This window comes from Biomphalaria glabrata, chromosome 11, assembly GCF_947242115.1.
Source record: "Biomphalaria glabrata chromosome 11, xgBioGlab47.1, whole genome shotgun sequence".
NCBI lineage: Eukaryota > Metazoa > Mollusca > Gastropoda > Planorbidae > Biomphalaria > Biomphalaria glabrata.
Window position 1 is genome coordinate 16,500,482 of NC_074721.1, and position 25,917 is coordinate 16,526,398.

The following is a 25,917-nucleotide window of genomic DNA, read 5'->3' on the forward strand; positions in this document are numbered from 1 at the left end:
TTAATGTATTCAGGTAAATAATTGCATGTACAAGTTTTTAAATTAAGAGATTTGGATCTAAATCTCAATATGTTGATTCATTTTTTATTGTGCGAGAATACACAACTTGAAATGAACTGTTGAGAAAGAAAATGTTCACACATCTTGTGTCAACAAAAGCTAAGATTCTAGATGCCATGTTGAAAATAAGACAGCCAATGAATCGCATTATTGAGATTGACATCTACCTAGCTCGACTGTATCCAATGGGACCGCGCCAAACAGTACCTAGGGCGGTCTGTAAACACGCTTCTACGCCTCGTCCTAAGTTTGGAAAACGCATGCGCATAACTTAGCTACTAGTCTAAAAGTATTAGAGATTCAATCTGCTTTAGCACCTGATCCTGTCAATATTACACGAAGTACGTGGAAGCGGTCTTTGGGCTATTTGTAAGTAATCTAAACTTAAATTCTAAACTAAGATAAGATAGGATAAGATATTTTTTTGATTCAATCAAAAGGAAATTCAGCTTGACTACAATTGACAACATCAGGTAACTACTGTACAATAACAATATAGATGCAAATACGAACAACATTCACACACATTCACACACAAAAACAAATATACACTCATAACCAGCGCTTTATAAATTGCTGTTTTTACATAGAGTTTGCTATCTCAGTACATTGAAAAAAATAAAAAAAATTGTAGAATTCAACTTTCAAGGATCCTTGTGCATATTTAGAAATATTTTAGTCAAACATTAATAAAAATAAAGTTTACATAACAATTGATTTGAAGGATCTAGAGATGGAAGATATGTTGACTCCTGACTAATCCTCACGTGAAGAAACTAACGTTTCCTGTTCTTTCCTTATTTTGGTCTACATAGTTATGCGAACAATAATTTTAAAGCATAAACTTACTAACGGAAAATGTAAAAATCGGCTTATAGATGCGAACATAGATATGCACTTGAACCATGCTTTAACACTGCTGACTAAGACAGACAAAACTAGCTTTTACTTTCCATTGAAATGCAAGGTCTCTGTTCGCATTAAGAGTTTATTTTGAAGGATACATTTTGTATGATTTAATTTGTTTTTTGTTTTATGTTTATAAAAACAAAATATGACTTTTCTTTTGTTATACAGTAAGTTAAACTAAGACATATTAAGCAAAGGTTAGCTCGAGTTTGTTGTTTGTTTTTAAGTATATTTTAAAGGCTCTTCAAATCAACTTTAATTATGTATTTTGTTTTATTTGGCTCTATGGGATGAGGAGTTAGGTGAGACCTGTCCGATAGGATTAAGTCCTAGGCTTACGTCTTAAGATAACAATTTACAGTGGATCCCTGGACACGTTGGCGTCATGGGCAATGAAAGGGCAGATAAGCTTTCAAAGGCAGGATCATCTATGGAACAATCAGATAGACCTGTTAACGGTTACCGGTCATTTCATCCCCGGTCATTTCAACCCCCGTTTATTTCATCCCCCGGTCATTTCATCCCATGGTCATTTTATCCCCTGTTATTTTCATTATCTGACCAATTTATCTAACAAATAGTAATTGTAAAAATAATGAAATGAGCAATATTTAATGTATTCATTTTTTATTAAAAAGACAAAAATTAGATAAGAATAAAATTAAAATTAAATACCATTAAAACTATAAAATTTATTATAACATGTATAAATATAGAGGCAATGTAACAAAAATAGTGTTATCCTGATATGAGTGAAGTCAGCCTTTATAAGAAAACAAAATAAAACAGTATTTCAAGGCTTATTATTTTTATGACACGCACAATTTCAAGAAAGAGCAATTGCATGACCGTACTTCCACCACAGTGCACACCTTGGCCCTTGATGATAAGTTATCAGCGGTATGGACATAATTATTCTAATCGCACTTCTATGTCTCATATGATTTTCACTACTTCCACCAAACCTTAACCTTTGATCATTACGTCATGCGCAGGATAATATTATAATATTACATCCTCTACATTCAATAAAGGTGCTATAGCTAAGTACACACCCTGATTTACAATATATTATAAGATTTCTCATCAAGAATGCAAATTAGAAGAGGAAACACTATAAACGCATTAGTAACATGTCAAAAATATAAAATAGCATTCTACATAATCATATTTATGTATTAGATAAAATGAGGGCTAAAAGACAAAGGTGGCTGAGTGGTCAAGCGCCTGGCTTCTGAACCGAGGGTCCCGGGTTCGAATCCTGGTGAAGGCTGGAATTTTTATTTCGGGATCGCCTTGAGCGCCTCTGAGTCCACCCAACTCTAATGGGTACCTGACATTAGTTGGGGGAAAGTAAAGGCGGTGGGTCATTGTGCTGGCCACGTGACACCCTCGTTAACCATAGGCCACAGAATCTGCCCTACAGACCACAAGGTCTGAAATGGAATTTTAGTACTTTACTTTACTTAAAAGCTCAATTAAACAAGGAAAAAAGGAAAATGTTTAATTGGGGATGAAATGACCAGGGAATTAAATGACCGGGAATGAAGTGACCGGGGAATAAGTGACCGATCACCCTGTTAACTACCTCACCCTAAGGTCAATGTTAATCATCAACCACAAAGAGGAGTGGCTCAACCAATAGGCAAAAGGAAACTCAGGCAGAGCCATTTGCAAAAAAATGAACATGCCTAACAAACAAGCCAAACAGTATTAACTTCCTCCCCCGCAAAGAGCAATCTACAATCTTCCAACTAAGGACTGGACACACACCTCTGTTAAATTACCATCTCAATAAAATAAATTCCACACAACTCCCCCTTTGTAGACACTGCGCCCCCACCCTTATGAAACAGTTAACCATATCCTTTTTGAATGCCCCTTCCTAATCCACCTTAGTTAATGAAATATAAGTCAGTATAGAGATTTTAATTTAGCATTTATATGCTATTTACATTAAGAAACCTGAACAGCATATTAAAGATCATGTATTTTGCAACGTTTAAGCATGGAAATTAAACTTAATATAATTCATTGATTTGCTTTTAAAAACATCAGGAACAATCTATTATAGATACTTAAAGACCATTGCAATATTTCCGAAGGGAAATTACAGGTTAAATTAGATTTTCAGTGTTGTTGTTTTTTCTTTTAAATCTAAACGTGATGGACAGACCTACCAACAGACAAAACGCCCAAAAATAAGCGTCTTTTATTCTGATGGGGGCACTAAAAATAAAATCAATAAAATCTGATTATTTTAAACATTTGGAGAGAACTGATTAGTACTATGTCATGGCGCTACTTGTTGCGCTACTGCACGAAAGTCGCTGCATAAAAAGTCTATTTTAAAAAAATTTGCGTAATATTTACATAGAAAGTGCATTCTTAGCCTTTATAAACAAACATAAATGTTTTCTTTTAATTTTAGCAGACAGTTGACCAGAAAAAAAAACACCTTTAAGTTATATTTATAGGTGACCGGTCACTTCATCCCCGGTCACTTTATCCCCGGTCATTTCATCCCCTGATCACTTCATCCCCTGGTCACTTTATCCCCGGTCATTTCATCCCCTGATCACTTCATCCCCTGGTCACTTTATCCCCGGTCATTTCATCCCCTGATCACTTCATCCCCTGGTCACTTTATCCCCGGTCATTTCATCCCCTGATCACTTTATCCCCGGTCATTACATCCCCTGATCACTTTATCCCCGGTCACTTCATCCCCTGGTCACTTTATCCCCGGTCATTTCATCCCCTGATCACTTCATCCCCGGTCATTTCAGCCCCAATTAAATATTTTATATATAAACATGATTATGTAGAATGCTTTTTGACATTTTATGACTTGTTACTAATGCGTTTAGAGTGTTTCCTCTTCCACTTTGTTTTCTTAATGAGAAATCGTATATTATATTGTAAATCTGGGTGTGTACTTAGCTATAGCGCTTCTATTGGATGTGGGGGTTGTAATATCATAATATTATCCGGATCGAAAGACAAAGTAGAGGAAATCTTTTGAGAGTTAGAAGTGCGATTACAATAATTATGACCATGCCGCTGGTAACTTATCATCAAAGGCCAAGGTGTGGTGCAAGTAGTGGAAATCTTTTGAGAGATAGAAGTGCGATTAGAATAATTATGATCATGCCGCTGATAACTTATCATCAAAGGCCAAGGTGTGGTGCAAGTAGTGGAAATCTTTTGAGAGATAGAAGTGCGATTACAATAATTATGACCGTGCCGCTGATAACTTATCATCAAAGACCAAGGTGTGGTGAAAGTACGACCATGTTTCACTTTATTTTATTTTTCAATCGCTCTTTCTTGAAAATGGGCGCGTCATTTTTAGCCTTGAAATAAGGTTGTTGTTTTATCTAATAAAGGCGGAGTTCACCCTCCTTGTGATATCATGTCGCCTGTATAAGTTTTGCTTTAATTCCTTTTAAACATTAACGTGTTACAATTTTGAAATTTAAATAAAAAATGAATACATTAAATATTGCTCATTTCATGATTTTTTAAAATTACAATTTGTTAGATAAAAATGATCAGATGATGAAAATATCAGGGATGAAATGACCGGGGATGAAGTGACCAGGGGATGAAATGACCGGGGATGAAGTGACCGGGGGATGAAATGACCAGGGAATGAAGTGACCAGGAGATGAAATGACCGGGGATGAAGTGACCGGGGATGAAATGACCGGGGATGAAATGACCGGGAACCATATTTATATTTGTTGTGAACATTTCTTGTACATTTTATACATATATTTGACTTTGTGATACAAAAAAATTGTCATTCTTTGTTAACATATTGTAACATTGCCTCCCTTACATTTACGTAATTATTTTAGAATTGGTGTAATTTTTATGAAAAAATCGCTGGCATAATTAATTGTATAAATTAAACGGTTTGCTTTTAAAAAACCAAAAGTAGCCGTTGCTCCTAAACTTTTCAAGCCGCATCGCAAGGTGAAATAATATTTTTCAATTTTCTTCTAGTTTTCGAGATCTGAGTATAACAGACGGACAGACGGACATTTTGAACAAACGTTATAGCGGCTTTTCCCCTTACGGAGGCCGCTAAAAAATGAGAAAGGGACAAGCTCTCGTCCGAATCACAAGAAAGAAGGTGCCTATTATAAGCTATCCCGACAAGATCAACGTCTAATCTTTCGACTCAGGACAAGACACAACAGAATGAGACAACATATGTACCGGAAGCTCAAATTTGGAACCAGTGAAATCTGCCCATGTGGAGTGTCACTGACTCCAAAATACCCCAATAGAAAGAAAACTATATGGATAGATCCCCGATTTCAAAACTACGGTACTGCGCAGTTCATCTCGTATATTGGTCTAGTCATCTGAACACTTCAGTTCTGTTGTCACAGATATATATTAACATTAAAATACTGTAGACATTAATTAATAATAATAATAATAATAATAATGATAGCGGACACTGTGTTTGATCAAAGTAGACATAGAAGACTATCTTTTTATTTCCATCAAATCCTTTGCATTCGCTCAAAACATAAACAACAAACAATGACGTAATATCATATAATATATTAGCACATTTTTCCTTTTGAAGTTATTATCACATCTTTCCTTTTAAAGTTCTTAAGACTGATATCTACTTCCTCAGATCTTGTGACAGATTTGGTGTTAGATTAGGTGTCGGATCTAGTGTCAGATTGATTTAAAGCGCTGGTAACAGGTAGATTTTTTCTAAATTTCTAACAGTTAATTTTATTTGTATCGAGTGGTGTCTTTAGCTCGTTTTGTTTTATGTATAGATCTAGACATAGAATCTAGAATATATACAAATAATGAAATCATTCGATCCTTTTTAACCGTTGGCACTAGACGGTAATCTATTTAAAAGATGGAAAAAATGGAGACAAAGTTTTGAACTGTTTATGGTTGCCACTGAAAAGAATACGAAGCCCGAGCCAGTGAAGAAAGCTTTATTGTTACACCTGATCGGTGAACCCGTTCGAGACATCTACAATACTTTGCAAGTATGTGAAGATGAGACTGTAGACAAAGTAATTGAAAGGTTTGAGAATCATTTTGGCCTAAGTCCAACACTGTGTATGACAGATTTAAATTCTTCACAACAGTGTTATACTGAGTTGAAGAATTTGGCAAAGGAATGCAAGCTTGACAACCTTCGCGATGAACTCATCAGAGATCGATTGGTATGTGGCATACAGTCGGATCGAGTGAGAGAGAGACTTCTGAGAGATGTAGACTTAACTTTAGAGAAAGCAGCAAGCATAATTCGTGCTGACGAGTGTGACGAACCGTTTAAGCTCACTCAAGATATCACTCAGGTCTAAGCATTTAATTAATTTATTTACTCGCTATTAATCATCAATTTTATTAATTTAGCCAATCAAGCGCTAAAAACACAGCTACCACCCCTCCAATCCAACCCCACCCCTTTGGCATCGATGTCACATGTTACTATCCCCGCCTTGACACGTGTCACACTAGACTCTTGACAAGAGTACACTCCCTCCATCTATCGTGGCAAACATCCGTTGACCCCCCCCTTCCGGGAGCGGCTGGTCACTTCAAAGTGCCCATTCAACTCAACGCCTCGGGCAACGCTGTTCGTCTAGCACTAGCCATTATCATAATATAATCTCCCTTGATGTGCCGAGCTCTGATAATCTCCCCTTCATAATCCACCTGACCACCTGGGCTGATTTCCTGGACTTTCAACTCGCGCCTCCGCGCAATGTCTATCTCCCGGAAACTCTCGTCACGGTCAAGCGTGGACCCCTTTGTCAAAGACGTCAAATAGTCTAGACCACTTTTGCTCTTATCTCCCGCCACTCACCCCCCCCCCCCCCAATCTCTCCACGTGTATATGGACAGAACTTCAACGTCCGATCTCATTCTCGCTGGAGAGCTGACAGGGAGCACATCTATCTCTTGCTTGAGCTCTAGACTATTTTCATTCCCTTACTTCACTTTGGATTGGTGGTATGTAACTTAGTAAAGTGCTTGAGAACCATTTTACTTAGTAATGTATATATATATATATATATATATATATATATATATATTTGTGCATTTATTACTACATTATTTGTGTACATATTTGTGCATTCTTATCATGGATAATGTAAGTAGATTACTGTATACTTATATTTTTTTATCATGACTTTGTGGCTAAATGTGCAAGCCATCTGGACTAGAGTCTATTAACAATTCTTACCAGATGTATTTAGCTCTTTAACTATTATTAATTTAACTCTGATATATTAGCGCTCGGCACGAGCTTTCAATATATTATCATTGATTAATTCCTTGGCAGGGAGTTATCAAAGCATTTCTGTAAACATGTCTTATTACTGAGTATGTATCTACTTATGCTCTATGTTTACTTATGTGGGAACATGGGCGAGTATCAGACGTTGATCTCTCCTTCCCCTGTCATCTCATTTATCTAAGAGATGTATGTACTTGCTACTCACCGTGATTGGTGAGCGTCACTTATATTACTTCATATATCACTTGTTACTGTTTGTTATTTCCCTTTATGGGAGTCCCCATTATTATTGTTATCCCCCCTTGATGGGACACTATATTCATTTGTTAGTTCCCTTTGATATTTATGAAACTAGATTATAGTTTCTCCACATCAGTCTGAAGATGTCCTTCACGGAAAGGCATCTACCTCCCAGTGTTATCATTATGGCTAAACCGACGCATACATCATATCGTTGCAGCTTTTATCTATAGGCTACATCCGCCTGAAATCTTAGCAACCTAAAGCTGATAGCAGATTTGCTGGCACCAGATCTGTAGACATCAGACCTACTCATCCTTCAAGAGCCCAAGTAACAACGCTAGCCACAGACCCGTCACTACCTTAACTGATTGGTAGACGCAGCTTAGCTCTGCAACCATACAAGTTGGACTGCACACGGAGCCTGGATCCACTACGCCAGCCCACTAGCAGACAGCATCAGTATCAGCCACACCAGTCTCACCAGTGCAGCACCGGACCAAAAGCTAAGCAACCAGCCTAATGACACTCAGACCACTTGGTTCTAATATCTGATGATGATAGTCTTATATATGTAAATAAGCTAGATCCCATACTAGCAACTGTACAGCATTTCACCTTTCATTATCTTATTTTGTATAATAAACTGTACATATTTTACATCTAAATACACCATTCGTTGCCTGCATTATAACGCTGTGCTTGTAGTTTATATGTGCAAGTAAGGATTCTCAAACCATAAAAATCCCCAAAACGGCCAAATCTTAATGACGAGCATACCCAGAACCAAATGATAGATATGAAAGGACTACATGTGGATGCTGCTTATAAATTAAAGAAGACAGAAGATAGAAAGCCAGTCAAAAGCTCACAGGAAAAAATGGCAAAGAATCATGTAACAAGTTTCATTAGAGATTGCAGATCTTGTGGTAGATCTCATGGAAAATACAATTGCCCAGCATTTGGACAGACATGCCGAAAATGTAAAAAGAGAAATCATTTCGCTGCAAAATGTCGTTCGAAATACTTCAAGGCTGTTGATTTACTACCCTAGGAGCATTGGGGGATGAAGCATTAAAACTGAAGGGAGTTGCATCGGTCACATTTAAAGTCGGTGACCTAGAAGTTAAAGATGATCTGTACGTGATCAAGAAAAGTATAAATCATATACTAGGTCTGAAGACATCTATTGCTTTAAAACTAATTGAGGCAAAGAGAAATGTCGAAGTACACGATGTCAAGCAACAAAATGAAGTTTCACAAGTGTTGATGAAAAAATAAAAGCAAGTATTCGAAGGACTCGGTACATACAAAATGAAGAATCACATTAAACTGACGTCGGATGCAAAGCCTGTTATTCAATGTGCGCGCAGAGTTGCACCATCACTCTATGAAGAATTGAAAAGAAAACTCACACAAATGCAACAAGATGGAGTGATCACAGAAGTTGATGAACCAACAGAATGGGTTCATAACTTGGTTAAAGCAAAGAAGAAAGATAATTCTTTGAGGTTGTGTTTAGATCCCAGAGAACTGAACAAATATATAATGAGAGAACATTTCACTATACCAACATTTGATCAAATCAATAGTTCACTGGGAGCAGCAAAAGGTTTGAGTATACTTGATCAAAAAGATGCATATTGGCAAGTGGAGTTGGATGAACCAAGCTCTTATTTATGTACATTCAATACTCCGTTTGGAAAATACAGATTCTTGAGAATGCCTTTTGGTATATCCTCAGCGAGTGAAGAAACGTGCTTATCAAGTATTAGGAGACATTTCAGGTGTACATATCATGTCAGATGACATGCTTATTGCTGCAAAAGATGAAAAAGAACATGATCAAATTTTTGAAAATATTCTGGATAGAGCTAGAAAGAACAATGTAAAGTTCAACAAGAACAAGATACAATATAAACGTTCTGGTGTTAATTACCTGGGAAGACAAATTGGAGCAGATGGTATTAGTCCAGGTCCAGCTAAAATTAAAGCAATAATGGAGATGCCAGCACCAACAGATCGCACAAAAATTCAAAGACTGCTAGGGATGCTAAACTTTCTGTCAGGTTTCATTCCAAACATGTTAACAATCACTAGTTTGTTGCGTGAATTGCTAAAGAAAGATGTATTGTGGCAGTGGAATGCAGAGTAAGAAAATGCTTTCCAACTAATAAAGAAAACACTTAGTGAAGCTCCAGTTTTGCAATTGTTTAACCCTGAAAAACAAGTTACTATTCAGTGTGACGCTTCTTCTAAAGGGTTGGGAGCATGTTTAATGCAAGAAGACAAACCAGTTGCGTATACGTCAAGATCATTGACAGAAACAGAGTGCAGATATTCACAAATAGAAAAGGAAATGTTAGCTATAGTGTTTGCTGCTGAACATTTTCACCACTGTATTTGTGGACGAACTGTGACTGTACAATCAGATCACAAACCTTTGCAAACTATTGTGACGAAGCCTTTACTCAAGATTTCACCAAGACTTCAATTGATGGTGTTAAGACTGTTGCGATATTAACAGTAACTTACACTCCAGCTTCAAAGATGCAAATAGCTGATGCGTTATCGCGTGCGTACATCGATGGTCAAGAATAATCAAATTCAAATGATGACATGGTTATGAGAATTCATAGCGCAACTGCACAGTTTCCGGGAAGTAATCAGAAGATTATTGAAAGTAGACGAAAAATAATCTGATGCTAAATTGAAACTGGTAATTAGTTATGTCAGAGAAGGTTGGCCAAAGTTAAAAACTCAAGTTTCATGAAACAGTAAAAGTTTATTGGTCATTTAAAGACAGTATTTATGAAGAGAATGGAATATTGTTTTATGAGAACAGAATCATAATTCCTTCAAGTATGAGAAATGAAATTCTCGACAAGTTGCACACAGGTCATTTTGGTCTTGAGAAAACCAGATCGAAGGCAAGACAGAGAGTGTTTTGGCCAGGATTGTCCAAAGATTTTTTTTTCGACAATAATGAAATGCGCAACATGTGCAACCTTCAAACAAAATAATGTGGAAGAAAATTGTTTCCTCATGCTGTACCAGACAGACCATGGAAAAAGGTTGCGACAGATTTTTTGAATGTCAAAACAATGACTACTTACTAGTTGTGGACTATTTCTCCAAATACCCTGAAATAAAACAACTGGAGAACAAAACAGCAGAATTTGTTATCAGGGCAATGAAAGGTATTTTTGCTAGACATGGCATACCAGAAGAAATAGCGAGAGACAATATGCCATTCAACAGCTATCAATATAGATAGTTTCCTTCTGTAGTTCGTATTAAAATTATTTTTTAAAACAACATTTTAATCAGTGTTCTATTCCATGAGTTAGTTAATAAATGGAAAATTTATTTTATAATGATCCATTAATACATTTTCCATTGTAACCTTAGATGCAATTTTTTTTTACCAATGCGCGAATCTATGAATGAAGCTTGATTTATTAATGAAGTCTGTGATCTTTTTAAAAGACCTACCTCCCCTAAGGTTTTTCATTGAAAAGTGGTGTATTGTTTTGAAAAATCTACTTGCATTGATAATTTTAAAATTAGATGGTTCACTTTCGGAAAAGAAAATAGTTGTCGTTGCATCAGAGCTTTGAATGATCTAAAATATCATGATGTCCGCTTTTTATTTTCTCTTCTAGTTTCTGAGATCTAAACGGGAAGGACGGACGGACAGACGGACGGACGGACAGACAGGCCACACAAAACTAACAGCTTCTTCTACCCAGATAAAAATTGGTTTATTATTGTATTGCTCATGTTTTGTCAGACACAATGACTAACTGTCTCAATGTCTCAACTTGATCCGAGAATAACGGAAAGTGGGAGAAAAAAAACATGTACCAACTTTTTGCCCGAAAGACAGACAGACAGACATAGTTGATATAAGCTTTGTAAAAATATCATTACTTTCTTTCAAGGTATCATTTCAATATGATCAAGGTATTGCTACTTACGATTGTTTATGTAGTCATGTGGGAGTATTTAACTGCTCTCGGCCTAATGAGGTAAATATAACTTAAAAAACTAACATGCCAATTTCAGTAGGTATGACGGTATCCCATGACATGAAGGACCAGGGCTTTGCGGAAGAAATAGCATTAGATGTATCGTCCTCCGGGTAAATATTTATAAACCAAAAAAATTAACATTAGCGACAGGGGAATTAGTACCTAGCTTCAGGTGAATAAGTACCTAGATACAGGGGGATAAGTACCTAGATGCAGAGAAATAAGTAGCTAGCTCCAGAAGAATAAGTACCTAGCTTCAGGTGAATAAGTACCTAGCTACAGGGGAATAAGTACCTGGCTGCAGGGTTATAAGTACCTAGCTACAGGAGAATAAGTACCTAGCTACAGGGCGATAAGTACCTCCGTCATATTAGATAGACAGAGCTTAACCAGATAGAGAAGTTCAGTTATTCTCGCTAGGAATTTCAGACTTCGTCATTTTTAGGAAGCTCCTGAGTCTGCCCAACTTTAATGGGTACCTCCAATTAGTTTGGGAAATTAAAGGAGTTGGTCCTTGTGCTGTGCCATTCGCACTAGAAACATTTGATCTTTACGATAACTGTCTCAATAAAGCGCGAGTTCTAAAATGGGTAACTCTGCCTGTTATTGTACTCTGAACATCGTGGTATTAACATGAAACCATCAACATGCAACCATTAATGTTTTATTAACATTATGTTAAGCATTTGTGATATGTATCTACCAAACGTATTTATACACCTTTTTGTTTTTACTTTGTAACATTTGCTCCCAATGTGTTGCAAAGTAACCTCTCACCAGAAGTACTTAAACTGTATGTATTATAATGTCACATTGCGTGGGAAAGGGGGGCGAACTGTTCAAGATAACCTCAATTTGAATAAAGCAAACTATATGGTCAATGTGGAATGTAGGTAAGCTGGTACACCTTACTATCAGTGACGTAAAGAGCCCAGAAGAAATCGTTATAAATAAGGAACGTGGCGCTAGCTGTTAGGGTTCATTGGTCGTCAGACGTTGTGTACAGTCGCTATTTCATTATTCTGTGTGCTTATTCACTTTTTGGATTATACCTGGGCGCCTGTATTTGCACAGTGTATTATTCCAACTATATCATTTTAAGTGCGTCAAGAACAAGTGATTTCCACTTTAAATAATTGCTTTATTGAACTGAGCTTTTGAGCATGAAACTGAAGAAAAATATATTTAGTTCTGCGTTTTCAATAAGTAAGTTGCAATACATTTATAGGCATCACAGAATCCAGGTATGTCATATGATTGTGGTAACAATACAAAGATCTCCAAAGCACAATCGTGATAATATATTTGAAAATGTCATTTAACTAACATTCAACTTGTATGTAGCTCATCTACTCTGAACCGGTGTAAACCTCAAGGACAAAGGTGTGCAAAGACAGAAGATTGTTGTGATCAACCGGAAATCGAATGCAGGTAAGCTCTATATCTACAGGCAATTAGTTCACACTAAGCTGAAAGAAAAACAACTAGACATTGTTAGAAACATCTCAATTTTCGTTTCTAAGTAAATATATAGTAGCATCACCAAAACCAATGGACATCATTCACCAATCGTAAACAAACATCATTTAGCCACGTGATAATATTGACAAAGCAATAAAGAAAACGTATCACGTGACATCCTTAATGGATTGCGTAATTTGTATAGAAGAGATAGAGAATCACGTAGCTAAATGTTGTATTTTATTAATGATGAATGAGGACCATTGAAATCTAAAAATATACATTTTCACATGCTTCAAATTTTATTTGCTTGTAATCTAATCTAATAAAGTATTACATAAGATTCCGAAGATTAAAGATGAGTGTAATGATAATTCTAATGCACAATTGTGAATAAAGATTATCATTCTTATAATTATTATTATTATTATTATTATTATTATGCTAGAAACGAACCATCATTCATAACCTGGCACTGCCAGGGTCGAGCATCGTTAGAGAGAAACTAAAATACTTGTAGTCCCTTTATCAGTGTCAACTGAGACATTTTCTGATGATGTGGCAGAGTAACAAAAAAACTAAAACAAATTAATTCCACTTATCTTATTCATGGCAAACCAGTAACACAGACTAAAAACGCAAAATACCTAGGTGTTATAATAAATGAAAAACTGTCATGGAATCCACATATTGATGAAACTACAAAAAAATCAAACAAAGAATTAGGATTTATTAAAAGAAATTTCTATAAATCAAATAAGAACATAAAACTAAAATGTTATTTAACCCTTGTTAGGCCAATAATAGAATATGCATCCTCTGTTTGGGACCTCTCAACTCAAGAAAACATTAAGTAACTAGAACAGACACAAAATAGAGCAGTGCGATTCATAACAAACGATTATTCACATTTGACTAGAGTAACAAAATTTAATAAAATACTCTGAAAGACACAAAGATAAAGGCACATTCCTCGTCCCATATGCTAGGACAAATTTGTACAAATACTCCTTCTTCCCTAGTGCTATTAGAGCATGGAATGGGTTGCCTGAGCTAGCCAGGAAAACCAGTGACTTGGCAGAATTTAAGTCATTGGTTAATATGCATGACTAAATGCATGACGCGTAGGACGTAATCATCTTCTTTTTTGAAGTAACGTCTGTATTATATAAGATAAGATAAGATAAGATCTGCGGCAGTACCGCCCTCTGTAGGCCATGAGCATCACACAACACACGTCATATATTACAAATAAATACATAATCATAGGCCATAAGGCAATCTGTCGTGCCTCTCACGGGAAAAAACTTTGTACATCATACAAATAAAAATCAGAAAAAAACGAAATAATTCTAAAGTCACTTCAGGTCAACACACGGCTACCTTTAGCCACTTTAAGGTCTAGGCTTCAGGCCAATACTTAGCCACTTTTAGCCACTCTAAGGTCTAGTCTTCCGGCAATACTTAGGACAATACTTAGGGAAAACCAACTTATAATCATCCGTTCGGAAAGGATGATTCAAAACAAACCTGAGTCCATCACAGACACAAGGCTAGAAAGTAGGTCAGGTTTATGAACTATTCTGGTTGAAAATGATCAGAAAAATTCTTTGAGGCTATATCTGAGAAAGATGTTTTGGAAGTGACGAAGCTATGAATCTTTATGAAATTATATTTTAATAACTGTTAGGAAATTTATGCAACAAGATTTTTTAAAAATATTTTTTTCAAGATTTAATTTTTTTTTAGAATTAATTTTTTTTTTAGAAGTCAGGATATTGGTTATACTAGCTAGTAAGTAAATCCATACAGTCAAAGCAGAAAACCAGAAGACATGCCTTTGGTCATGCTAGATAGTTAAAACTGTCTCAGTATGTAGCTAGAAGCTCGCTGATTGGTCATGCTATAAATTATGCTAACTAGAGTCCAAAATGTCTATCTAGAAAAATAGAAGTCAGACCAGTGGTCAACCTAATTAGATGCAAACAAATTCGTTATAAAAAAAACACTAGAATTCAGTCCATTTATAATGATAATATAATGATTCAAGACTCAGTAGAAAATCAGAAGTCAGGCTATTAGTCATGATAACTATTGATAACGCTAACTAGATACTGAGTCTCTGTGAAAATCGATTCATGAAGTGGTTACGTAGCACTCGTAGACATATCTAATAAAGAATTTCAGATTTATTTGAAGATCGAAGATGTGTAGTTTGATTTCTTTCCCTGGCGGTACAATACAAAACTCCGGAAGTATTCACCCATTACAAAGCTTATATCAACTCACTCTGTAAGTCTGGTACACATTTTGAATATTTCTCCCACACCCAATCTCGGATCAAGTTGAAGCTTTTAATAATTATTCATTGTACCTAACAAATCATGACTTACTTAGACTTAGGTCCTCCCGCGTTGTTCGGCGCATTGGGCTGCAAGCTGTCTCCACAAAGATCTGTTACTGGCAATTCCTGAAGCCTCCTACCTCCTGGTGTTCACTGTTCTGAGGTCCTCAATGAAGGTGTGGCGCAATATATAGCGCTACTTTCATGCTTATAGCATGCTCAGAGCGCTTTTGGTCCTATCTCATTTGTGGACCAGTTGGGGGAGGGGGTATCTAGGAGTTGGTTTTCCGTGCTGCCTTTAGGCGCTCAGTAAACACAACTCTGTCCGAGTCGGGTGTCGAACCTCGAGCCCCCTTGTAGTTAGTCAAGTTCAAGCGCACTTGGCCTCTCGACCACGCTTCCCATTGATGTAGTTATAAATATTGAGTTCTTCTCTATAGATAATCCATTCAAAAATATATTTAATATTTATTTTTTCAATTATTATTGTTTGTTAGTAACAAATACATCAGAAAGCATTTTAGGACTATTCTATCTCCATCTCTAAATTTAAACAGTTGGACAATGGTTCTTTTTTGTCTCCACAGGCTTGGAAAATGCTTATCTAAGTAAGTTATAACAAAAGTGAGCTAGCTTACCTTTATGTACAAAACAAGGCTAGTATCTATAAATAACTAACACGAATACTAGGAATATGTATCTGCCTCTCTAGCTGTGGATATACTTCTATAGATCTTCATCTAGGGCTCCATCCGCCCCCCCCCTCCATCTAAGGTCTCCCAATTCGCACCAACGTCCATTTCCCCAATGTGTTTGGCCCTTACATGCCCCTCAATTTTCGCCCATTTTGTTTTCCGATTCTGCCAGGGTGGGATAACAGATTAGTTAGGGTATGATATTACAGTCCCGTATCCCCAGCCTGATTGATTTGTACAGTGGCAGGGAGCTAAGCTGAATCCCCCCCCCCCCCAAAAAAAAATAATTCAAGTAATCATTTCTTTTTCTTTTCAACGGCCCTCGTAAGGTGTAAAGTCTCAATTAGATTTGTCTTTCTGTGTGTCACCTGTCACTATCAGATTTTTAAAAATATTGAACAATATTAAAAAGCTGATTTCTCCTTTTCATAAACAAAGGAATAAATGTACTACAAGCAGAAATCTCATTGCGGATAATAGGCTGCTAATATTTTTATGATTACAATAACAATACCAAAATATTACATAAAATCGCTCTTCTAATATACTACATTTAGTTTTCTTTCAAATCTTGTATGAACTATATTTAGTATTTAGTACGTTGTTAGATGTTTTCAGTATGAAGGCTAGGCGATAATCGTCAGCATATTATAATATTTCCCTATTTTCGTTATTCTAATTCTAAGTCACATTTTTATGTGTCTCATAATGCGTACAATGTGTATCTTGTCTGGCGTGTTTTCTAAAGCGTTCAATGTCGGTCTGTCTCACAAATTCTTCTTTGTCGGTTGTGCCTGGTGTGTCTCTTAACCTTACAAACTGTGGGTGTTCATCTATCATGTTTAGTCAATTAAGTGTTAGTAGATTTGTTTTGAATAGTTTACAGACTTGCAACTTTTATTGAACCTATTTATTCAAACCCTATTATAAATTTAAACCCTCTTTATGGGTTCTGGATAAAGTTGGGGGGAGGTGGAAATTCTGAAATTATCAAAAGTTGCATCAATCAATTCCTACAATTATCTTAGCCTTCTTCATGGGTTCAGAAAAAGTTGGATGGTAAAAGTATTGTAAACTCGCAGCTTTCAATTTCGACTATATGCTTACAATCTCTTCTTGGGTTTTAAGAAATGTTGGGTATTGAATGTCTGGAAATTCCCAATACCCAAAATGTCTTTAGGGTTCGATCCCCTTAATAGTCATATATTTTTTTTATCACGATCTGATTTGAACTGAGTTGATCATATCAAATTTGATTCGATCGGATCCTATCATATCCAGGCCCATCAAATCCAGGCCTATCAGATCTAGACTTATCAGATCCAGGCCTATCAGATTCAGGCCTATCAGATCTAGACCTATCAGATCCAGGCCTTTGAGATTCAGGCCTATGAGATCCAGGCCTATCAGATTCAGGCCTATGAGATCTAGACCTATCAGATCCAGGCCTATTTAATTTGAAAATAAAGTAGAATTTTTTTTACATATTCCTTGTTTGTCTTTTTTTCAAGCACCTGTGTACCTTTCGAGGGTCTGTGTAATAGTTCAACATATTGTTGCCAGCCCGATCATAAAGTACTATGCAAGTAAGTTTATGATCTATGTTACAATATTTCATGTGTAACTTGTAACTAAAAAAATTATAAGAAGTTCATTTTCTAAACTACTAAATAGCACACAAGTATTACTAAACACACATGTTCGAGAAAGAAGCTTTAAACGAACCTACAGCTTGATTATTTAGAAAGTAATATTTAAATAATTCTCAGTCATGAACATTTCATCTCTCATCCTGTCAATCTCCTTCCGGCTTCCTCTTTTTAACATCCCTTCCATTCAATACCCAAATTCGCACCTTTTTCCCATTCGCACCATGCTGCGCTACGACCGTAACACCCCCCTTGTTTGCCAAGTATGTCGAACGTCCTTTAAATATCAAAATTAATTGTAAACCACTGTACAATATTGTTACGAATCTCACTATCCAGGCTCTCTGCAGACTGCACCATACACCACCAACTTAGAACTTGACAACTCAGGGCTCCAAAGTAACGTAACATTTTAATTGTTGAATAAATAACAGCCAATACTGTACAATTGGCAACACGTACACTGCACAAAAATATCTCCCATAACACCGTACCGCCGTATCAACTCTTGCACTGGCCTCTCCGTCTCGTTCCGGGCTTGCACTGGGTTCAACAGTTCAGGACTGACTTCACACACTAGGCTCGTTGTGTCGGACTCGATCGCAGACCAAGATCAAGACGCCAGTCATCTCAACTGTACTTGACAGTACTCCGCACTGAACCGTCGTAATGCTCCGTACAGAACCACACCGTTGAACTGTGCTGTAGTCGACTGTGCCCTGTCGTGAACCTTCTGTCGTGAACCGTCTTGACTGCGACACCTCCACTGCTGGCCTTCTAGAACCGGGCAGAACGTCGCTGGACCATTCTGGGTGGTCAGATGACTACAACCCTCGTGACGCTCTGAGCTCTGTTCACGACGTTGATCCTTCCCGAACCATCATGTTGGCACTCGTCTCGGCCGACCGTCGTAACTCGTCACGGTTGACCGCTCGTCTAGCGCTGGCCTGGGGCGATTTGCGTCGGCTGACTAAACTCACACCACTACCCCCATCTGTGCCACCACCAGGTTCATAACAATATAATTATATTATCTTCATTAATTCTCATTCGGTTAAACCAGGTAAAAAACAACAACAACAACAACAAAACATCCAACAGCATAATTACATATCACCATTCCCTACATTATTATTATAGGTTCAAAATAACTGCAGCCATTCCACTATACAATGCCCAAACTTCCCCAACGAACCAATAAGAGTTAATCTCATAATTCACAATTATAAACTATAATTAACTATGTAACTGTAATACTCTATTTTACATTTCTAACAATGGTCTCATTAAATTCTCAATATAACACCATACATTAATATCTCGACACCTTACGCATTTAACAAAGCTTCGTTAATCCATACAGTCTTCGATTACCCTAACTTACACCAATATACATATACATATACATTTACAAAATGTTCCAATCTGTTATAAATGTCTATTCACTACACTGCTATTCATTATGTTCTCACCAAAATGATTTTACTAATATTAATCGTTTGACCAACCAAAAGAAACAAAATTGACGTGGCCTAGCTCCTTTCCTTACTTCCATTTCTTTTACTTCCTAGGTACACCGTGATAATGTGTCAGCCATCACATTGTCTTTCCGACTTATGAATATTTTGTTTTCTTGTTGCACTGTTCTATATTTTTGTCATTGTTTCAGAACAATTATTTTTCTAATTCTGTTTCTTTGTATAAATTGATATGTATTTATTGAATTAGCGCATCATTATCTCCTAAAATACAATGCACTCTCTGATCTACTTGGGACTGGATTCATTCACATTTCAATGTATGTTCATTCGACCATCTGTCCAGTTTTTAGCAGACTGAAACACAAATTTCGCTCTCTTATCATCAAAGTTTGTTTTTTTTATGCTTGATAACTTCTTCTCTTCACAAATAAAAATCATAATGTGACACTTTTAACTTGTTTATTGGTGTCATCAAATCATCTGACCAAATAACTTGTAAGCTTGAATTAAATGTGTGTCTTAGAGTATTTCTGACCTACACAAGAACTTCTTAAGTGTCTGATTTAGCTTCTATATATTCTATAGCTTCAATAGATTGATTTATTTTTAGCGTCCCTCGAAAGCGGTTGTGTTTGGTCTCTCTGTCCGTCCGTCCGGTATGAATCTTAGAAACTAGAAAAGAAAATGAAAATCGGACATCATGATATTTTAGATCTAGATTTTGTTATAATTCTAGATATAGATCAGTGGCGTCAGTTGGATCCGTATCACCCGGTGCTGTTAACTCAGGGTGTCATCACCCCCCCCCCCCCATTCAGCTTACTTCAAACTTTCCCATTATACACTATCTTTAGTTGGATTTTTTTTTCCTTTTTGTTAAGATAAAACAGTGAGTTGATTAACAACTTTCATTTATGGTTGCGCAAAAGTAAAATAAGTGTCGATTCTTTTATAAAAATCCCATTGTTTGTAACATTTATTCGGTAGATATTGCAAATTCGGCAATGCAAGTTAATTCAAATAGAAAACTGTACATCACCCAAACATGTTACCTCTCTTAGACTTTGACAAGGAAACGATGTAACATTAGGATGTGTAACTCAGACTTGGACTTGGTCTAGAGCTAGACCAGAAAATGTACGTTTGCTTCGTCCTTAGTTAGCAATTGGTATTGAGGACTCCACAGCAGAAAATTCAGGGCGGAGCTCATAGCGCCAACCGCTTTTCAGCATTTCTGAGCTTTAGAAACTCATTCTCCTTAAAGTCTAACTTGTACTATTTCTAAAAGTAAGAAGACTACATATCACATAAAATTAAATTAAGAAAGGTTGGGACTGAAATGATAGAGACATTTTACTTCATCCGAGGCTAATTACTGTTGGTTCCCAGATAAATATTTTTAGATAATTTTAAAGTGATTGTATAATCTAAAATATAGTTATTTTTAGATAGTATTAGAGAAGCATAAGGTAGTCAGGGAAAGCGCATTGAAGTATTAGAGAGGCATAAGGTAGTCAGGGAAAGCGCATTGAAGTATTAGAGAGGCATAAGGTAGTCAGGGAAAGCGCAATGAAGTATTAGAGAGGCATAAGGTAGTCAGGGAAAGCGCAATGAAGTATTAGAGAGGCATAAGGTAGTCAGGGAAAGCGCAATGAAGTATTAGAGAGGCATAAGGTAGTCAGGGAAAGCGCAATGAAGTATTAGAGAGGCATCAGTTTTGAAATGCCTTCTTCATAAAATAGTGTTACCAGAAGATAATACGTAGTCTTTAATTGACAATCTTCTACTTTTAATACATAAATAGCAATGTCATTTTACTGGGTTAATATTCAAACGTTGTTTGATAACTACAATCTTTTTCATTTTACCCTCTCTAATTAATTTAAACGGCTTCGCTCCCTCCCAAAAGATGAGGACTTTGCGTCTTCCATGAGAGCACTTTGCACCCCTCATAGGGGGGGGTGTCCATAACAGCTTAAAAAAAGCTGCAGTTGGTGAGGCACGTCTGTACTGGCTTGACGTTTTGTAATGGGCTTGACGTTTTGTAATGGGCTTGACGTTTTGTAATGGGCTTGACGTTTTTGTAATGGGCTTGACGTTTTTGTAATGGGCTTGACGTTTTGTAATGGGCTTGACGTTTTGTAATGGGCTTGTTCTCCTAAGATCCTCCTCGTGTTTAGCAAGACGTGTTGTAGCGGGTCTGTTCTTTTCACGATGGTACGTTAGGAGCCATTGGTCCGATCTGCAGTAAAAAACAAGGAGGTACCGGTACATTATAGAATCGCGTTGGAGAAGAGGTATTTAAATGTTTTATTCAAAAGAACCTTTTAAATCAATCGTGTGCCTAGAGACGTTTGTGTGTATATATATATACTTTTCTTTTGATTTGTCGACTTTAACCAAAATATAGTTTTTCCATATGGGTGTTATTTGGTGCGGACCACACACCCAACACTCCCTAGTGACGCCACTGATATAGATTTTTTTCTAGATCTATTTATAGTTTAAGATCTAGATCTAGAGTCTTAGACTATATAGTTTTATATGAAGATTTAGAGTAGATCTAGTTGAAGTTCTACATCTCCTTCACGATCCTTTCAAAGGGATTTCTGACGTTGTGCTACTGCAAATGTCCTCTTGTCCTACGTTGCGGACCCTTGGCTGTTGTACAGACATCGCACCTTTAGCACCATTCTCTCCCATCTTCACGCTATCGGAACCAGTAAAACCGCTGGCGTATCTTCTCCAAAGTTTTGTTGACACCAAGATGGGAGCCGCTGAAGCCATTATGCAAGCCATTATCTCTTGCAGTACCTCAGACACTTTAAGCTTAGGTAACATCAGCTGAGGTCACCGTTGACAATTTTTATGGAGTCCCATTGGACCCAATGTGACTTGGTAACGGCTCCCCAATCAGAGATGTGTTGCCAATCTGGTCGTTGTCCCTCTTCCTTTATTAGGAGAATGGGAGCCAGATCTTCGTCTCTTAGCTGATCCAACCATGGTCCGGAAGCTTCTACTCCAAGACGACGACAATCGACGACCGCCTCCCTTTCTTCGACCTTCCTGCAGTGCTTGCATTCAGTTTTGCAAGGTCTTCGGGACAGCGCAACAGCATTCTGGTGAGCCTGTCCTTTTTTGGTGCTGAATCTTAAGGTCATAGGTTTGCAGACGTACAATCCACCTGGCGACTTGACCTTTGGGACTCTTTAATGAAAGCAGCCATTTTAGAGAGACTGATTACCTATAAGGATGGCTGCCTGGTCGTGCGGTTTGCACGCTGGACTGTCGTTCAGATTTATCGATGGTCCCGGGTTCAAACCCTGCCCGCTCCCATCCCCCGTCGTCCTGCGGGAGGTTTGGACTAGGAAGTAATTATCTTCAACTCTGAAGGAACATCCGAAACATGTAAAACAAACAAACAAGAGTGAACGTTTTCCTATATATGTATTTGTGGAAGCGCCTAGAACGGATAGAGGCTCACGTCCCGTGACGCAGTAGTTCCTTTCCGATCTCGACAAGCTTCGACTGAAGTAGGTGTGAAGAAACAAGTCTTTTTAAGTACAGACTGCCTTTTATTGTGCAGCATTCAAACAGAACATATTTACAAGGCGAACATCATCTACAGATAACCAGCTCCACTAGATAACTTTCTTCTTCATGTTTACACCCTCGTCACTTCCCGCAAGTCCCCTAACTCTCCGATACCCAACACTTGACCGTGTGTCACGGTTGACCACACACAGTAACCGTGTCACAACAGTAGGCAAGCACTCTTTCAGTTCCATCCACTTTTAGGACAGGACAGCTCCTATTCCAGTATTGCTCGCATCGGTGTCAAGTATAAAAGTCAAGTCTGGTATAGGCAAGGCCAAAATGGAGGCTGAGGCGAGTGTGACCTCTCAAAAGCTTCCTGACATTCCGGTGTCCAAATGAATGGCCTCTTATCTTCTGTCAGTTGATGAATTGTATTACAAACGCTGGAGTGGTTCTGCACAAAACGTCTGTAAAAGGTACAAAGTCCCAGAAAACTTTTTAACTCGTCTATATTCGTTGGGGTAGGTCACAGCTTCAACTTTCTCTGGATTCGAGCTGATTCCCTCAGACCACAATGTGACCTAGGTACTTCACGCTCCTCCTGAACAAGGAGCACTTCTTCCAGAATCCATTTTGTCTATCTTTTCTTTGGTGTTTATCTGCCCCGAGTTTATCTGTTCCTGCATTGCACTCAAGAGCTCCACCACATCCGGTTCTATTTCGAACAAAAATGTGCCTGGATTCTCATCTTCACCTAGCAGGGCTTGCAAGAGACGTGCTACTAAGACATCTTAGTTTCCGCCTAACGACAGCCCACGCTTGCGGAGCTCCCGCTTCAGTTCCTTGACAAGAAGTTCAAGGGTTTTGATAGAGGCCATCAAAACGTTCCACTTCTGATACCAGTTGTTACGGTTCTCTATAAACCCTTATAATAATAGTATAGTAATTGTAATAAATAATGATAAACAATCAAATACTTTACAAATGGGCAGAAGTCAATGTCTGAAAAAAATAGCTAAACACAACTTGTAAAAATGAATGACGTTCTTTCCTTAACCTTCTTGGTCCTCTCTGTGTCCGACTGACTTGACCCAACCTTTTCGAAAACAGCACACAGTTCATAGTCAGATAACCATAACACCGTTGACTTATACGGAAACTGTTTACATTTTAAGTACACTGGACTGTGTCGCATGTGTCCCATAGGGCTTCACTGACCAGCATCACACTTCAGTTACAGCAATATCTATATAATCAAAGTACCAATAAATAATTGCTCAATAATACAATGCTCGCTGTTCTTATGTATTACATTGTTCGTACGATGAGATGACGATGGGAAATAATTAGCTCGATAATATTTATTTTTATATTTTAAAACTGTTTTACTTGTCTATCTACAGGTTGGTAGTTTTTAATGCTGATGAGCCATCAAGTTATAGATGTGTCAATTTGTAAGTTATTTAAACAACATAGTACAATGATTTCTTATACTGATATACTTCCAAAATACTGAAGTTCACTGAATTTTCATGATGAAACGAAATTCAATGGAGCCCAATCAGCACCTTTTGAAGTTAGCAGTGGTGTCAAGCAGGGATGTGTGCTCGCATCTACTCTGTTTGGTATATTCTTCTCCTGTATACTACATTATGCATACAACGACATCAACGAAGGTGTGTTTCTCCATACAAGATCCTCTGGAAAACTATTTAATGTATCAAGGCTGAGGGCCAAAACCAAGATTAGGAAGATTTTTATCAGGGAATTCCTGTATGCTGATGATGCAGCTTTTGTGGCTGACTCTGATATCCAGCTTCAGACAACAAATGTGTCAACGGTGTCGAATTGAAGTTGCTTTTCTCTTGCGATTCACATTTAGGCCTTTTGGTATTTGAAAGTCCCAGAATGTGTTTTTGTTCCGTAAGGTTTGCGATGCCCGAAGTGTTAATGGATGTAAGCACTTGACTACCAATAAAATGCTTTTATTGGCATGTGTCTGAAATAGCTTTTGACACTCTTATTGTGTCTGGCGGAACTGTTATCACTGACAGGAAAAAAAGGCAAAGGCGAGCAACTTTTCACTACATCACTAAGCCTTCGGGCAGGAAAGACTCGTGAATATCTTGGTTGTCCATATAATTAAAATGTTCACATTTCAAAGTAATGTGTACGTAGGCTAAGTAAGTCTATGAAACTGGCTCGTGTTCAAGACAAATAGTTCAGCGCAGTAAGCCGTGTGATGTTAAAGGAGACCCTTTTTTCTCTTCTTTTCGCGTCATTCGAGACACATTATGTAAAACACATTATGGCCTCATCAGAAACTTAAGAAACATTTTAATATTTGTGTTAAATTGCATATAGGTCAAGCTAGTTTGTTAGATCCTACTTTTTCTTCACCAAACATTGAAATTAATTGTTGTTGTTGTTTTGTTTCTAGTATACTACCACCTAACATTACCGATGAGGCTGATTTCAATGAAACCTATTTTGATAACAACAACAATGTCCCCAACAATGATGACGATGAATAATCTCCCGAGTCAAGTTGTTTATTATTTAATGGTATGTCAGTTTTAGAACTTAGAAATGTCTACAGAGGAATGTAAAAGTAAATAAAGTAAATGCAAGACATTTTGTTTTCCTTTGTTTTTGAGTTTACCGTATGCTTATGACTAAAGCTACTGGTGGTAATAACTGTAATAGTAGTAGGCTAGTAGACACTAACAAACACTTTCTTGTCCGTGTACATGCTGCTAACTTTATTCATGTTAGATCTTCCCTAGATATAGGCAACTATAAGGCTTTCATTATCAGCACCACCACCACCACCCCCCACTCTGTTAATTAGCGCAATCTTTCGACATGTCAGAAAATGTGGGTTGCTGGTGACAATAACTTGACGGGACAGACACAACGATCACATTTCCCTTCTTACAAACATTCGATGATAATACATCTTTAAAAAAACAGCACATGTATTCTAAGTCCCACCTCTTCTGGTGCTTATTTAAGTATCTGCTGTAGCACGAACTAAACAGGTCTTCTCTTCTCTTGAGTTGTTGCACTTCTATTGTCGAGGATGTCTACTATAACTAGAGTAGCACAACATACATTGAAATTCACAAATCAACTCATTGGTTAGCAGACGATGTGCATTTATTGATATAAAATTAAAAAAAAACACAATCCAGCCTTCAAGGCACACA

The 25,917-nt window shown here is 37.3% G+C and overlaps 1 protein-coding gene across 1 annotated transcript; it reads left to right on the forward strand.

Annotated features, from left to right (window-relative positions):
* The first annotated feature begins 310 nt into the window (after positions 1 to 310).
* LOC106071662 (uncharacterized) lies at positions 311 to 25,342 on the forward strand. Its single transcript, XM_056004740.1, has 8 exons — positions 311 to 429; positions 5,630 to 5,701; positions 11,452 to 11,538; positions 12,886 to 12,972; positions 15,934 to 15,954; positions 17,553 to 17,627; positions 24,112 to 24,162; positions 25,149 to 25,342. Exons 3-8 carry the CDS (start codon positions 11,465 to 11,467, stop codon positions 25,240 to 25,242), a joined length of 402 nt encoding a protein of 133 aa, XP_055860715.1. The 5' UTR covers positions 311 to 429; positions 5,630 to 5,701; positions 11,452 to 11,464; the 3' UTR covers positions 25,243 to 25,342.
* The last annotated feature ends 575 nt before the right edge of the window (positions 25,343 to 25,917 follow it).

Coding starts and splice junctions, on each gene's coding strand:
- LOC106071662 (XM_056004740.1), top strand. CDS start 11,465: ATGATCAAGGTATTGCTACTTACGATTGTTTATGTAGTCATGTGGGAG. Junction 15,955..17,552: donor CTTGGAAAATGCTTATCTAA/GTAAGTTATAAC, acceptor CTTTTTTTCAAG/CACCTGTGTACCTTTCGAGG. Junction 17,628..24,111: donor GATCATAAAGTACTATGCAA/GTAAGTTTATGA, acceptor GTCTATCTACAG/GTTGGTAGTTTTTAATGCTG.